General features: G+C 44.9%; 1 protein-coding gene and 1 pseudogene across 3 annotated transcripts in view; one reads left to right on the plus strand and one right to left on the minus strand.

Annotated features, from left to right (window-relative positions):
• LOC135899852 (polyamine-transporting ATPase 13A3-like) overlaps positions 1–15,731 on the minus strand; it is a 165,075-nt gene that overhangs the window by 18,596 nt on the left and 130,748 nt on the right. For all 3 annotated transcript variants that reach the window (XM_065429240.1, XM_065429239.2, XM_065429241.1), the window contains exons 13-20: positions 13,801–14,063; positions 12,772–12,919; positions 10,055–10,189; positions 9,094–9,253; positions 6,192–6,431; positions 5,312–5,499; positions 3,805–3,900; positions 1,674–1,753 (exon numbers count right to left, since the gene is read on the minus strand). In XM_065429240.1, the coding sequence (XP_065285312.1) occupies positions 1,674–1,753; positions 3,805–3,900; positions 5,312–5,499; positions 6,192–6,431; positions 9,094–9,253; positions 10,055–10,189; positions 12,772–12,919; positions 13,801–14,063 (1,310 nt within the window). The remainder of the gene's footprint in view (positions 1–1,673; positions 1,754–3,804; positions 3,901–5,311; positions 5,500–6,191; positions 6,432–9,093; positions 9,254–10,054; positions 10,190–12,771; positions 12,920–13,800; positions 14,064–15,731) is intronic.
• On the plus strand, positions 12,424–12,583 carry LOC135899918 (U2 spliceosomal RNA; annotated as a pseudogene).

Raw genomic sequence — 15,731 nt, forward strand, 5'->3', positions numbered from 1 at the left:
TAGAGTTTGGTGCACAGTGTGGTGAATGCATATTTGCATGCCTATGTCTTCTTCATTGCTAATCGAGTCAGAGCACAAAAATGTGCCTCGTGGAAAATACCAAGACTGCTCCACTATTTTCTTGCAGGCACCAGTTTAGGTGCCTGAAACACTAAACATTCAAAACGAACCTTTTGCCCAAATAATGTTTCAAATTACTGGCTCCTGCATGCCATTTTCTAACCAGGGGAAATAAGCAATGTTGACCAAGTGGACAGAATTGCCCACTGTCAGCGGAAATGTCCCTGTGTTCCAACATTGATATCGACTTAATTTGGAAATGAACGCAGGCAGAATGGTAGCCATTGATCAATAAATGTTTGTCTGATGTGTTACAACTTCCCCATTGACTCAAACACTAACAATTTCCCAAAGAGCGGAAAACACCATACGCATGGTGTGAGATATTAATTTACTGCTGTGACATTTGTCCAATGACTTCAACAGTCACCAACTGTTACCTAGCAGGACAACATGTCTACGTGCAGTAGAACCTTGTTGTTATGGTCCAGTTCCATATAATTTTCTGGTACCAACATTCATGATTGAGAACACAAAAGAATGACCCAATACAGTTAAGCTCTTTTGTTTTTAACTGGTTAATATTTTCCAGGAAAACACACAATCTTTCGGCTACAATGTTCAGTATATTGCCAAACTGCATTCGTATGATGCATTTTCTGGCCGTCAGATGCCATGTGAACATGAAAAGGCGTGAGGCACATGTGACTGCGCCTAGCTATATTTTCGTTTTCAAACATTGTCGTTCATGTCGCCGGCTCCTCCTCAAAACTCAAGCTAGCGAAGCCTAGTTTACCTAGTATTCGCCGACCATGCCCGAACCGCAGGACAATACAAGCCAATAATTTGTAAAAGGCAACGTTACTAGAAATTCTAGTATCACTGATAAAGGATGTATTTGCACGATTTCAGGTGGAGGTTTTGTTACACTCTTATCATCCACCGTTCATGGCCGGCTGATCCTGTTAATAAAGTGGGCAGAGTGCTGTGCTGACCATTGATGAAGTGCAAAAAGTGGGAAAACGAATATGTAGCATAAAATGCATTGCAATAAAATCGCGGCCACGGAATACCTACACCAAAGGCAAGCGTATGTGGGTGTAGCAATACGCTAACAAACATGGGCTGTATTCTTGGACAATCACTTTCAAAGATACTTTCACTTTCGCGATATTTCGCGTCACTAGCACCACAATTTTGTGTCAAGGTGCGGCAACATTACCGCCGTGTGACAAGAATGCCGTCACTCGTAGATGTCAGTGTGTCTTGCACCAGTCACACAAAAATATAGCGTGCTTGACATTGTGCCAAGGTTTTCGTTGCTCACAGACACCAAAGCATATTGCGCTAATCACGCGAACTTAAAGGCATTCTCCGAAGGTGACAATCTGAGAATGTGGCAAATTATTTTTTTGGCCACTTGTGGAATAAAGTCACTAATTTTCTGGCGAATCCTGCATTTTGGTCTTCCGATTATTAGGGCATTCTGGCGGTTGCCCGTCGAGTCCAAATTATTGGTCGGTGACTGTATGTTAAATGCTAGCAGCATGCTTATGGAAGTAGGTAGTAAACATGTTCAAATGTACTTTCAATTTATGAGCAAGGCCACCTACCCCATCTCTTGAAGGAGTTCCACCAACTGCTGCTTTTGTTCGGGAGCCATGCGTGCAAACACGGCGCCACACACAGCCACCTGCACATTTCCAATAGCACAGCCTTCAGCAACATTATGAATTCAAGGATGTATAGGCAAGAAACATTAATGAGGTTCACTGTATAATCATCTTGAAAGCCCTGGCGGATCAAGGGGTTTTGGGGGAGGGGGAGAGAGGGGGGGGGGTCCCTGGGGGCCCAGGCCCGCCTTGAGAATGCTGGCATTTTAGTGCTGACGGTACCAGATGTGTGGTGGAGTGGAGTGTTGGCGGTTGCATTACGTCAAGTTTCAGAGACATAGTGGGTGCAAAGCATTCACTTTGCGCTCTGACAGCGAGTCCGTGGTCATCGAGTGAGATGTGTTCATGTTTGCCTGAGCACATGTGACACCGACAAAACAACGAACCTTAATTCGCATAGTCTGTTTTCTACCTGCATCAATTCTCCGCTTTTTGACTAAACTGACTTTATTATAATTATTTTTGTTTTTGCTCAGAATGAATATCCATAATTTTTGCCCCTTTGTTTAATCTGTGGCTGCCATCTGATGACGGCTGCAGGCAATAAGCGGTGTCAGTCATGGCATCCAAGATTTGCGGCCCTGCTCGATGCAGCCTGCTCGAATCTCCGATACCGTTACCCACGCCGATGCATTACTCTCGGCGCCATCTGCACCGTATGTGCTGGGGGGGTATTCTGTACGAGTCCACCTAGTGGACTGTCCATTTCGGCTGCTTCTGATTGGATGCAGATGTACGGGAGAGGAGGAGACGAGCAGCCCTAGCCAATCATCAGCGGCCGAAATGGACAGTTCACTAGGTGGACTTGTACAGAATACCCCCCCCAGGTACTCGAATACATGCTACTGTGTTCCAACCTTTCTGTGATTTGTTTATAAGTGCTCACTGACAAGATGCTATCCACGAAGAATGCTCTGGGAATTTGTGAAGTTGTTTTTACTTCTGAAATGCTAAAACCTCGAGAATGAATTAAATTTGTGATTTAACCAAGTTTTTCACTACAAGTACAACTTCATTATATATCAGGATTTGACTGTATTTAACTGATGGTTCAGGAGAAGGCAGTGTGCGCCAATGAGCAGCGGTTATGTGGATAGTCTATAGATAGCAGCAGTACGGGTGCTGCGGTTTCCTCCATATACATACAGTGAAATCTCGGTACAACGAACTTCAGGGGACCGCGGGAAAATGTTCGTTATTCTGAAAGGTCGTTATAGTGAAAGCCCAAAAATTAGCCATAACAATAGCATTTCAGTAACGCAAGCGTCCTACCTTTGAAACGGTACCTCCTTGAACTCGTTTCTCACACAATGCACACGTGATCGTCAGACAAGGCACATTTATTTGAAATAGTCCGTGATCGTCTTCTGACGGGTGCAGCACAGACTCTGCAGCACGAACGATTCCAGACCGTCCGCATTCTTATGCACGCCTTCGGCCGCTGTGCCGCTTTTGGCTATAAATATGCGGAGTTTTCTAAGAATCCTCGCATTTCGGGATATGAGTTCGTAGTACTGAGGTGTTGTTAAGATGACACGGAAATTAAATAACGATCGTTATTCTGAAATGTTCGTTATTCTGAAGTTCGTAGTAGTGAAATATTTTTACATTGAAACTATAAGCAGTCGGCACGGGATTTCATAAAAGTTCGTTAATCTGAAATGTTCGTTAATGTGGTGTTCGTTGTAACGGGGTTTGACTGTACACAGAATGGCGCTAGATGTGAGAGAGACAGTGGGAGATGGCGGTGCCGTTCATGACAAGGATGAACACTCAAATTCTCTATTTCATTGCAATTTTTATGGACAGACAAGTGCTTGTTTATGTTTCACCTGTTCTGTAGGCGCATCTTATTCAACGCTTAAGGATGCAGCAGCTTCACCGAGACGAGTTCTGATATAGCTGTTGTGCATATAATTTGGTGCCTTCGTGTAATACACCCATTACGTTAAGCTAAGAGCATCATGGGCTGGTGCTTTGTACATTTAGAGCAGCTGCATCTTCAGGGACAGTGGGACAAACACCAAGCTAAATTAACAAACAAAGAAGATAGCAAGAAGAACTTGGTTACCCGTTGCAGGACGTCTGGATAATGTTCACGCAACACAGCGAAAGTCTTGCCAGTCACAGCAACAAGTGGATGGCCCATAGAGATGGAAGTCACGCCCTGAGGTGTGTACCATGCAACAAAGAAGACGGCACACGTCAGAAAGCCTCACTGCAGAACGAAATCTGTAGGATATTCTCATGCAACATAATTTAATAACCATTTTATCTGCTAAAGTATTCACTTGAAGTCATTATTGGCCTGTTCAGCTAGCACATTTAAGCCTTATCAATGCTTGAAGGTAGGCTACTCGCTTATCATGGTTGTTATGGGCAACCGACAATCGAGGCTCTATTCTGGAAAGGGAGCTCAAGTGACAACTACTACATTCAAGGAAGGCAGCAAGCACGCATATTAGTGCCCACTGCAGGCACATGGAGGCAGTGATGAAATCGAACGTATCAACATGTGAATTCGCACCTCGGAAGCAAATTTGTATCTGGTTTCAAGGAATGCACTCATTTCCTGTCCGATAACCAACAACTCAAAAGTCTCTCTTGAAATCACCAAGCATTAATTCATTTTTTAATGAATTAGTAAAATAGTAAAATAAAAGGCTAGATGAAGCGGAAAATAAATTAGTAGAAAGCAATACTTATTGCCACTGAAGAAAGGCAATTATTATTACTAGATGAGCAGCAAATTCCTTATCTGCTTCCTCAGTGCACCTGGCCATGTCAGCGTTGCTCACTTACAATCTACTGGAATTGTATGTGATGCCTGAGACTCTGGAACTTAACCATGCTATGTTGTTTTACGTGGCAAACCTTGCGGTCAAGAACTTGGCAGGCATGCAGTGGACTCTGGATCGAATTTAGACCCAGCATGAGAGTTCTTTAATGTGAAGCATTCGTCTCCAAATCAAGTCTGCTTTTGTGGCTCAACAGGCAGGCAACTACTGCCATCTGTAGTCAAGAATGGGAAGTAGTTGAGGCCTGCAATGAGCTGACGGAGGAGAACAAGCCAAGCGTATTGAGAGCGAGCTTATCACATACATTCTCTTTTGATGCACCCTTTTGGCTGTTATTGTATTACCTGGAGCAAGAGAAGGGAACAAATGTCGCTAGTTGAGGCTTGTCGCTAGCTGAGGCTTTGGTTGCAAAAGTTTCAGTTCATCAACAAATAAATGATAGTGGAGTGCTCAGCAAAAAAAAAAAAAAAAAGAGGCTTGTTCGTTCATTTGCTCGCTCGCTCAAAGTATGAAAAGACTAGGCAATAGGTAAACGACAAAGTGCGTCATAAGCAGCTAGTGCCCCACCGGCTCAATGTGCGCTGGTGTCTCGTGCGGCAAAGATTCAACATTGTGTAGCTGTCAATTACTGCAGAGTCCGCCAAACATATTTTTCCTGCCTGTCACAGACCGTCTGTTTCGTTGAGGACATTGCGACTCAATTCCAGCCAGAGAAAATGTCTCAACGCTGTAAAATCAGAGCCCAAGATGCGAATGTGTAGAGGAGTTGTTCCCACTTACGTTGGGGAGGAGGTCGCTGCCCTTGCGATGCGACTTCGCAGGCGGTGGTGGTGCCTCCGAGGACTGCCAGCTGAGGACAGGCACCATGTCCGATGTGTCTGTGCTCGACGAGAGGATCTGCACCTCCTGGCCTCGTTCGATCATATCGCAGTCGCGCGCCACACTCACTGCCGTCAGCATGTTGTCGCCTGGCAGAGAATCAAGTCAAGGACACAGTGAACCATCACTGTACCGCTATCCTAAAGAGTTGCGCACTGTGGCTGTGAGTTCAACACAAATAAAGAAGTGATGACAAAGCCGAGAGAAAGGAACAAAGTAGACGCTCACTAGAGTTATCCTTTGCTGAAGCCGGCATAGCTCGCTAAATATGGACTAAAGATGTGTGTGCGGGAAGGGGGTGAGGGGAAGCATTTCTACACCAGCCACAATGCAGTGCGTTTTTGCTAATCCATATTCTAAAAGAAACAAGAATTTGTATAACACGGAACCTCAATCAAAGCGAGATGGACTGATGTGCACGCTCTGGAGATTAGTAAAAGAAATGCCATCTCCAGTCTACTGAGACCTATCAGACTAATTTGCAAAATAAAGCTGAGCGAAGACATTCAATTATCAAACAGGCAATGCAGTAAAGTAGGCTTCCTTTAAAGCAAACATGACATCAACTAAAGCAAATCGATCCTATACGAGGTTCAGCTTAAGAAAGTATGCCTGTTGGAAAGTGAACAAAAGATGCCATACAGTTCAATTCTTCAGAGAATTAATCGCAACAGTGCATTCATTCTAATCTAAGCCTCCATAAAGACAAAGAACGAGGAGAAGTCGACCTGCCTCTGAAGAGACAGATTCTGAACTGTTAAATTCAGCAGACGACACACACCTGTGACCATGATGGTGCGGATGTTGGCAGCTCGAAGTGTTCGAATGACAGAAGTGGTCTCTGGCTTGAGTCGGTTCTCCATGACCAGCAGCCCGACAAAGGTGAGGTTGTTCTCAACCTCTTCTCGGGGAAGTCGATGCACTTTGGCAAAGCTCGATGTGAACGGTCTGTGTGCCAGTGCCAGTACTCGGTGGCCCAGCTGAGTGTAAGACGTCAGTGTCTCCACGAAGTCCGGCGGCACTGTGAATGCACGTGAAAAGACCAATTGCTTTCAGTGCCACGAATGTATGTTTAACATAACCTTGCTCTTCCAAAAGGCAAACAGATGGGAAAGCAAGCTCCTTGCAACATTCACTAGACTTGTACAACACATGTGTTCTCTGCATTGGGACGATATGAAGCCCAAAGGCAATGAAGCCCAGGAATGCCTGCTGGTTTTATATGGTTGTGATGAACAAAAATTGAGCCCCTCTGCTTCCCTTTTTCTTGGTCTCTCTACATTAGGAATATTAAAGCTGTTCGCAACCTTTCTAATAGTACCTCTTTTTATATTACTATGCTGTTGCCAATATTCTACGAGTTCACCAACGAGTTCTACGGTTGCAGCTTCCTTTTGTCTCAATACATGCCTGTGAGCTATGAGCCCAAGCTGAGGTAAATGCCGTGAACTGTGGGGCTATGAAACATTGAGCCATGCATCGACTTTTATGTGTTGTTCACGGGCTAGTACATGGTCTATTTCCATTGACATTTCAAAGCTTTAAGAGCGTTGTCATCATTCTTCTATTGCATTAGATGTGGGTTGCTTATTGAGGCTACTGGACACTCCACGCTGCTATATTCTCCATAGTGATGCACATCATGCAAGTTAACACATGCGGCTCTATATAGTCTTGTAGTAGTTATAACACACACACACAGCTAAACGTCAATATAACAAAGTACAGTGAAACCTCGATATAACAAACTTTGAATATAACGAAATTCTCGATATAATGAACTATTTAACTTTTCATAACCTTTTGCCATAGAACACCACGTATTTAGAACCTCAATATAACGAAGTGTGTTTGTATGCGATTTCAATATGACAAAATTTCGCTCCCGCCACAAAGGAATGCTGTGACAATAAATGGGAACTTTCGTAGACATAGATGGTCAAAACAAATGAATTACAAGCGGCTGCTTGCAAATGCACCTCTTAAGGCAAGGGGGGCATGACAAGAGCAACTGCCGAAGTGGAGCCACATCATGTTCCGTATAAAGTTCAAGTGCGATAAGATCCTATCGTGCCCCACGCACTTTGTGCTATAAGCGCGAGTGAAAGTGTACGAGGGTGAGACAAGAAATATGGTGGCTTCTGGAGTGCCGCCTTCGTGATTTCTGGCACACATCTTGGCCATGGCTGTAAGCGCAGCTGAGCACATACGCAGCAGCGCAGTCTGCTTTAGATATAATCTACAGCGTGTGCAAAGAGTGGGCGTGCCGAGATGGATTGGCATCACCTAAGCTGTCTTCTTGAGTGTTGAGTATAGGAGGTTGCGTAATCTCAAGTTTCGGTGACTTGTTGGAGTGAGAAGAAGATGAAGCATTTGCTCCCCGCTGCCGTCGCTCTTCATGATAGCGTTGTCCTAGTGCGGGCGACACTATCAGTCGCGAGGGCAGAGTGCACGCAAAAGTGCGGCTGGCATCACTTAATTCGTACCACCGACCTGAATATATCATCCGTGCGGCATGAAACCTTATCATTTGTGGCTGTCTCCCAAGTTCATCAAAACGAATTGTTTTCTCATTCAAATTTGCTTTTTTTCAATTGCCCGATCATTCAGAAAATTCTGAGGCCCCTTTGCGCACAAGAAAAATCAATCGGCGACTGCACTTAACCGGCTTTCAATCTGCCGCTCGTGCAAAGAGAGGGTGTACCGAGATGGCATGGCATCATGTGTGCTGTCTTCTCACGCATTTAGCACTGGAAGTTGTGTAACCTTGAATTTTGGAGCCGAGGTAAAGCGAGAGTCAGAGAAGGCATTTGCTCCCCACTGCAGGTGCTTTTCATGATAGCATTGTCCCACTGGGGGGCGACACGATCAGCCACGGGGGCAAAGCGGACGCGAAAGCGCGACTGGCTTCACTTCATACCATCAACGTGAAGGTATTGTTGACACATCATGAAACCGTATCTTTCATCACCCAGTCTCAAGTTAAACAATTTTTTTTTTTTGTAATTGAAGCTTGTTTTCTTTTTTTTGACTGCCTGATTATTTGCAAACTTTTTTGGCCCCTTCTGTGCAAGAAAAATCTGTCAATGACTGTACATTATTTGCATGTTGAATTTCAATGTAATAAAATTTCGATATAACGAAGCAAATTGCCAATTTTACAGACTTTGTTACATTGAGGTTTAAATGTACATCTATAGCTACTTATAACCTTACAGACTGAGTGCAGACAAGCAAATGCTGACACGCATGCATACTACAGTAAGTGAGAAATGCTCCATCTCATTCGCCTTTTGTGTGCGATCAAAGTTTTATGACCAGTCTACTACAACATGCACTCAAAAGAAACACCAATTGACCAAGAGGAAATTTTGCAAGCTGTAACCACATTTCCCCGACTGTTTTCCCAATTCACAAGCGTGCTTCTTTGCACTGCACATCTGGCAACTAAGGGTAGTACCGGTCATCATTTGCTTGCTGAGGCTTCTCTCTTGCACATGGTTTCACCATGACAGCCATGTCTACACTTTCCACGTCATATTACAAGCAAACTGTTTTTGTGCAAGAATGACTGCACCACCATTAGTTGGGCAAACTGCCTCGCAGGAGAGCTAGCTCTGCACTTATGAAAAGGGTCTACTCTAGTTGACTGTATGCCCTCGGCTAAACGTGAAACAACCAACCTGTCTCAGCCTTGCAGAGAGAGGCGATGGTCTCGGGGGCACCCTTGCAGAATATATCGAAGTGGGTCGAGCCCAGCACACGGGTGACCACACTCATGCGCTGGAGGCCCGAGGAAAAGGGCAACTCCCGCACAATGCCGACCTCGAAGAATGAAGGCACCTGGAAAGGATATTGTTGGGCAAGTTAGACAAGGATACTGAGGGGTGAGGAAAACAATGCGCCAAGTATGAGGAAAGCGATATTGTCGGCAAGTTAAGTGAGGAAGATACTTGCAGCATCGAGTTATGCAGATAACGAAGCCCCATTTCGTGGACACAGATGGCCAAAGATAATGAGACCACTGATCCAAGCGATGCGATACAGGCGTGTGCATGCGTTGCCCACAAGAAAGTAAAGAAATAAAATAAAACACACCAATAAATTTCAAACATGTATGACAATGATCCCTTCACGTGGTCAAACCAGCTAACAGCCGTCGATTTACAAGATATGTCACTTTACCAAGCGTATGACTGGGTTCATTAGATGCACCTATCTCGCTTCGCATATTTCACAGCCAAACTCTTGTGAATGAAACTTGTTATTTTGTACATGTATATGCATGCTATAAATTGCCACCGATGTTTAAGGACTGTTGAGCAAAATCTGACTTGCATAGGTACAAAGAAACATAGCGCATTCTAGTACACCGTATATAATGTTATATTAAAACAAAGAACAAGTGCTGTTGCGTAAAACGGCTACAAACAACTGAAATTTCACAGCACTACGATAAAAAACAAAGCCCGCGATGACACTGAAGCAGACGCTCCAGCACACAATCCAACTTAACACTGGTGGCCATGCCACCAACAGCAGGCATGGCCTCAGCATGTTCTCACCCCCAATCAAGTCAAACGGTCAAGGTTTTCAACACGAAGAGAATGTTTAAAGTAAAATGTTAAGGGATGTAGTTCAAACCTCAGTCAACTCTCCAGCGGCATTCAAAGAAGGCACAGACGGTGCTTTGAAGTTGTTGGCAGGTCCTGGTCGCACAACTGTTGGTGCGATGATGTCATACTTTGAGTTGTCGTCGATGTCTGGCTCCTCCAAGACCTGTTTTTCAAAGCCATAGTGTGAATACTTATAGTAAAGATTTAGACAAGACAAAATACACAATACAATATTAATGTCGTTATTATTATTGTTACTTAGCGTGCTTTACAGGCCCCAAGGTAGGGCATAGAGTAAGGGAGGTTAAAAAATGACAATCACATGGCAAATATATATGTATGATTTTCTTTGCAGAGTATTACTTACGGGATTCGTGGCTACTACCGTAAAAACCGGAATATAGGTCGAACTTTTTTTCAAAAAACCCTCGCGAAAAGTCGACCCTCGACTTATATACCGGACATTGGCGGAAAAACTACGGAAGTCTTGCAACAATGGGCGGATAATGTAAACAGCCGCCATCGCCATCAGCAGCAGCGCGGCGTCTATAAGGCGTGGCGACGCTGTGGCGCCGGCATTTTGCGTTTCCGTTGTCGCAAAGTTATATTAATTAAAGGCTGCACTTTCATTTTGTTTCAAAATAAGCGGGAACGGAAGCCGACGTCAATTCACCGTCGCCTTCAAGAAAAAGGCGATTGTGTACGCGGAAGCCCACGGCAACCTGGCGGCACAGCGCGAACTTGGAAGTATCCGAAAAGAGCATTCGGTAGTGGCGGAGGCAAAAGCAACGTATTACAACTGGCAGCAACCAAAAGAAAACGTCATTTCGTGCCGGATCGCAGCGGACTGCAGAACTGGAAGGCAAGGTTGCGGAGTCCGTCCGCGAGCTGCGTGTAAGATCGCTGCCTGTGACTGCCGAATGCATCCATTTGAAAGCGGTAGAGATCGCACGCGCCCATGGACTGGGCAGCGAGAAGCACTCGTCATCCGACTCTGATCAAAGGCGTTGCTCTGATTCGGAGTAGCGCTTGCGCACTTCGTGCCCTTCTGTGTGCTGTACACCCGACGAATTTTTAACAGTATCGTGCGACCATCGACCCACGTGTTTGTCAGCACCTTATCATCTCGGCACGGAGCGGCGAAATAGCGAAAGTAATGGCATGTGTACACATGCGCGTATCTCGTTTGTTTCGCTGCTCAGCGCCGTTAATAAGGCGTTGACAAGCACGTGTGTCGATGGTCGCGCGATACCGCTAAAAACTTGGCCGGGTGCACATGCGAGCAGCATTTAAATAAATACTGTCACCATTGTGCAACCCCCTGAGTCGCATTTGTTTCAAGGTAAGGGTGTCATGTCTTTCGGTACTTTTGCCATTATAATTTTTTTTTTTCATTTTGAGAATTCGTTAGTTGGGGGATCGACCTATATTCCGGTCCGACCTATAGTCCGGTTTTTACGGTACTTAAGTTTTCCAAGTGCATAGTACAGATTAATCCAATAGCACTGGTAAATGTAATAGCACCACATGGTACCGGTTAATCCAATGAGTTCTTAACCCAATTGGTCCTGCCTATGTGAACCTATCTACACCTGTAGTGAAACCTCTCGTCTTCACTGACAAAAATTCAAATACACAACGGCATTCTTGGTAATACTATACTAATGCCATTCGACCTTTGAGGGGTTTATTCGTACACGTACAGCGCAGATCTTATGCTTAATATTTCGCCTGTATTCAACACCACTAGTCGATGAGAAGTGTTGCCATCTCCACGAAGGGTTGAAAGGGTAAAAAAAACCTCGAGAGATGAAACCTTGAAGGGTTAAAAAAACATCATCTGTATGTAGCCAACACTGTTTCCTTTGAAGACTTGACACCGATAATTGCAAACAAGTCCTTTCTAGATTATAGTAATATATAGCCAGACATGGCAGATGAGAGCAGATATTTGATTTGGTTATAAAAAAAAAAACAGGAAAATTACTTTAGCAGCTCTTTAGTTGAGAACATTAAACATAGAGGAATAACGAGCCAGCAGCATTTTGTAAATGTCTCTATCTTTTCAATAAATAAATAAATAACTAAATAACTAACTAACTCAATAAATAAATAAATAAATAAAAAGTCATTCCACTCTGTGAAGGAACGACCAGCGCAGCTGTTTAGCACCCGACACAAAGGTGATACAGAATTCTGAACAGAGGTACAAACTCATTTAGCTTGATTTTTACATATATTTGCGTAAACGATGGGATCACCGCTGCGAGTAGCCGGAGGAAACAAGACACACATGGCGTTTCAACGAGACTGCCACCACGGGAGAGTGGAAGGAAAGGAAAGCAGATACACGAGCACTTGGAATGCCGGCAAAGAGAGGGCGGTGCGAACGTAGACATGGCCGACGCGGGTCAAAGTGTATCTGTTCGTATCAGCTTAATATTTGATACGAGTTGGAAACTTATTTTTTGCAATTTGGGAGAGTGCTTGAAGCCTGCCTCACCTCCACCACGGGTCGGCCCTGTATTGCACCATCTCCGGGATTAGCCCATGGTTTTTGCACGTGCACAACAAGAATGTAGGGAACCCTAGCCATAAACAGCTCCGCGGAAAAAATATGCGTGACATTATGTTACCACTAGTTCATCCATATATGTGTGCGCTAATTCTATAAGACCACCTGATAACACAAAACAACATGGACAAAGCAAAACGGCATGGAGCTGTATAATATGGGTGACGCACCCAGCTGGTGGCCTCGAACATCTTGAGATCAAGCGGATCACCCGAGAGCTGCCGGTCAATGACCGTGATGGAGTGGCAGGTGGCCATGCCTTGCAGCAGCAGAGATTCCAGCGGAAGCTTACTTGGGTCGGGCACGTGTTCCTGGAATCTAAGAAAAAGAAAAGAAAGAAGGTACGAGAAATAACATGAAATACCATCCATCACTACAAAATACTCGGCAGATCGACAACTTCGATCCAGGCTTCCCGAATGCACGGCACTGGATAAAGCAAGTCTTTCTGGCTACTAATTTTGCTAGGAATAGCTGCAGACTTCGCTAAAATATATTTAAGTACGGAAAAGATCTTCGGCTAAGGTCCAAAGCAGTTAGAAATTAGTTTGCAAGAACAAAATGAACATTTTGAAGACTTGGTGCTACTAATTCCATGCAAGTTCTCTACGTTAACTGACTATGCTACATTCTGTAGATAATCTGCAAAATACCCCTGAATTAATAAGATAGACCAAGTAATGATGCTTCTCCGAATCCACCGCTTCTCTGTAGAATATATTCACCAGTGAGACACTATTTTGTAAACACTACTACACACTATTTAAGAAAATGGCACACATGTACTATGTGTTTGAAATGACTTTCTCCATTAGTGACTTCGGTGATATGGTGTACCCCATAATGTAAGACCATCCCAGGATGCCAAATTTTCATACAGTACCGTTCTACAGAGGTAGGTTTTTCCAACTAGTGCACTGCCAAGCCAATCCAATTGTTCTGTGCTTCCTTGTGGGTACTTTCAGTACCCACAAGGAACTGGATACTGAAGTCATACACTGGACAATGAAGCCATGTGCTAGCCCAGCAATGTCTGAGCTAACACAAAACTAATGCCCCTTGATCACATGCAGCCACCATGAGGTGGAATAAAGCTGCAGCTTTGCGCACGACAAAATGAGTCAAAGCAGCTGAGTCACTGCAGCAGCTGATGCTGGGCCAATGAATTCATCAGTATCATGTCGTCAGGGTTCGCTCACCTGCCACCGCTGGCGGGGACGACGCCCCACAGGTCAAGCCCTTCCTCGGTAAGCGTTCCAGTCTTGTCAAAGCAGAAGCAGTTGATGCAGCCAGAGATGTTGATGGAGCGCGGCGAAATGCAGTAGATGAGCGCCCGTCGCAGCCGCGACTGGGCGAACACGATGCCGATAGTCATTGCGGCCGGCAGCGCGGGCGGAATGACGATGGTGACCACATCCAAACTGCGCACTATGATGTTCGAAGCGGGCACCCCACGCAGAGTCTGCAAGAAAGAAATAGCGAGACACATGTCTTGAAAAGAGAAAGGAAAAGCCAATGGGGGCTGAATGTCAGTTAAAAAAGAAAAGAAAGAAACAAGTGAAATCAGCTGCAATGAAACACGGCTAGCATTTCTGTTTTGCCCAGGCTATGTGTTTCCTTGTGGTAATGGAAATCAAAATGTTGCAGGTCTGCCTTGAGAATAGCAAAACAAAGTGGGACGAACAGGAGTTGTTCTAATTCACAATGTTTCACTCATGCAGTGGTGGCTTTCTTATATCTTGTACCAGCTTATCAAAGTGACTGTTGACATGACAGCGAAAGTTGAAAACACAAGCAGATACCAAGCAGACCATTGTATATCTGTCCAATTATTTAGATTGCTCGAACAGTGCATTTTGAAGGGTGAATAGAGGCATGTTTAAGTGCCCAAAATGCATTCTTGAATGCTTAAAGGGTCCCTGAAACGGTTCGGACAAATTTTGTAGGCGCGTAGGGTACAGCTTAAGTAGAACATTCGCACCACAATTTAAGTGAAGCGTAACGTATTAATGGAGCTGCAAGCGATTAGAAGTTACCCTCCTCCCTAGCTATGCTTTTCCTCCTCAACTCGCTCGCCGAGCGAGCGGCGCTAAGCTCCGCCTTCACTGGTTCAGCGTCACGATGCGACGTCGCATCGCTCACTTCCGGTTGTTTAGGAGCACGCCCCCTCCCGCGCGAGACCTCTCCGCTAGCCGCTTGGCCGTCGACCGAGAGCTATCGAAGCAGCGTGCGTTGCGAGCATTCTGTCGTAGCGCCGAACGTGTCCGGTACTCCGCTAAAAACAGGCAAGCTGGTCATTTCGGCAAATGACTGGAGGCATAAACTCAAGCTGATGAAGGAACTTTAGCGTAGATGTACGTGAGCAACCTGATCGGTCTGCACGTTCCAGACACTTGCTGGCGCAGCGCTTAACCAGTCAAACAAAGCGCTAATATTGCTCTAACAAAGTGTAAAGCATTTTAAACATTTATAAATCAACGTGTTGATGATTACACTCCTGCGAAAAATACACACCAGCAGCAAAGAATACACTTCGTTGCTGCTACTGTGTATGGTTGAGCTCTGTGCCACCAGGTGGCTGCACCGTGCAGACCGTTCACATTTGCCCTTCTGCTCATCTCGTGGCTCATCCCGGCACAGTCAAGCGGCCAGACCCTGTCCCCTTGCGCTTGCGTTTGCCCTAATACTGGACTCGCGGTTTGCAGGTCGCTAGGTTTGCAGTCCACAAGGCAACAAAGTCGAATATAGTGCTCGCGAAAAGACTGAGACCGACTCTGACCGCGGAGCTCTCGTCAAAATGGAGTACGTTGTAACACAAGCAGACGACACTTGCTGTGTGCCGGAAGTGCTGAAGTGTACTAAAAAACTATTCTTGTGTATTCTCTTTAAGTTATTTTCTTTTTACAAAAACAAAGTAACTAACATTCCAACTATTACGAGCATCATTTGTTCACCATAAAGTTGGAAAAATTATCGACCACGCACCCTGGTCAGCCAATCAGATAGCTCGCCCATGTGACGTAATATGGGTTATTTGCATCATATGGGTAGGGGCGGCTTAAAATTCCGCCGAGCAGTGCGCTGCGATCGGCAGCGATGGGTATTTTTAAAACCTTATAATAAATTACAC

Source organism: Dermacentor albipictus, chromosome 2 (assembly GCF_038994185.2).
Source record: "Dermacentor albipictus isolate Rhodes 1998 colony chromosome 2, USDA_Dalb.pri_finalv2, whole genome shotgun sequence".
Classification (NCBI taxonomy): Eukaryota; Metazoa; Arthropoda; class Arachnida; order Ixodida; family Ixodidae; genus Dermacentor; species Dermacentor albipictus.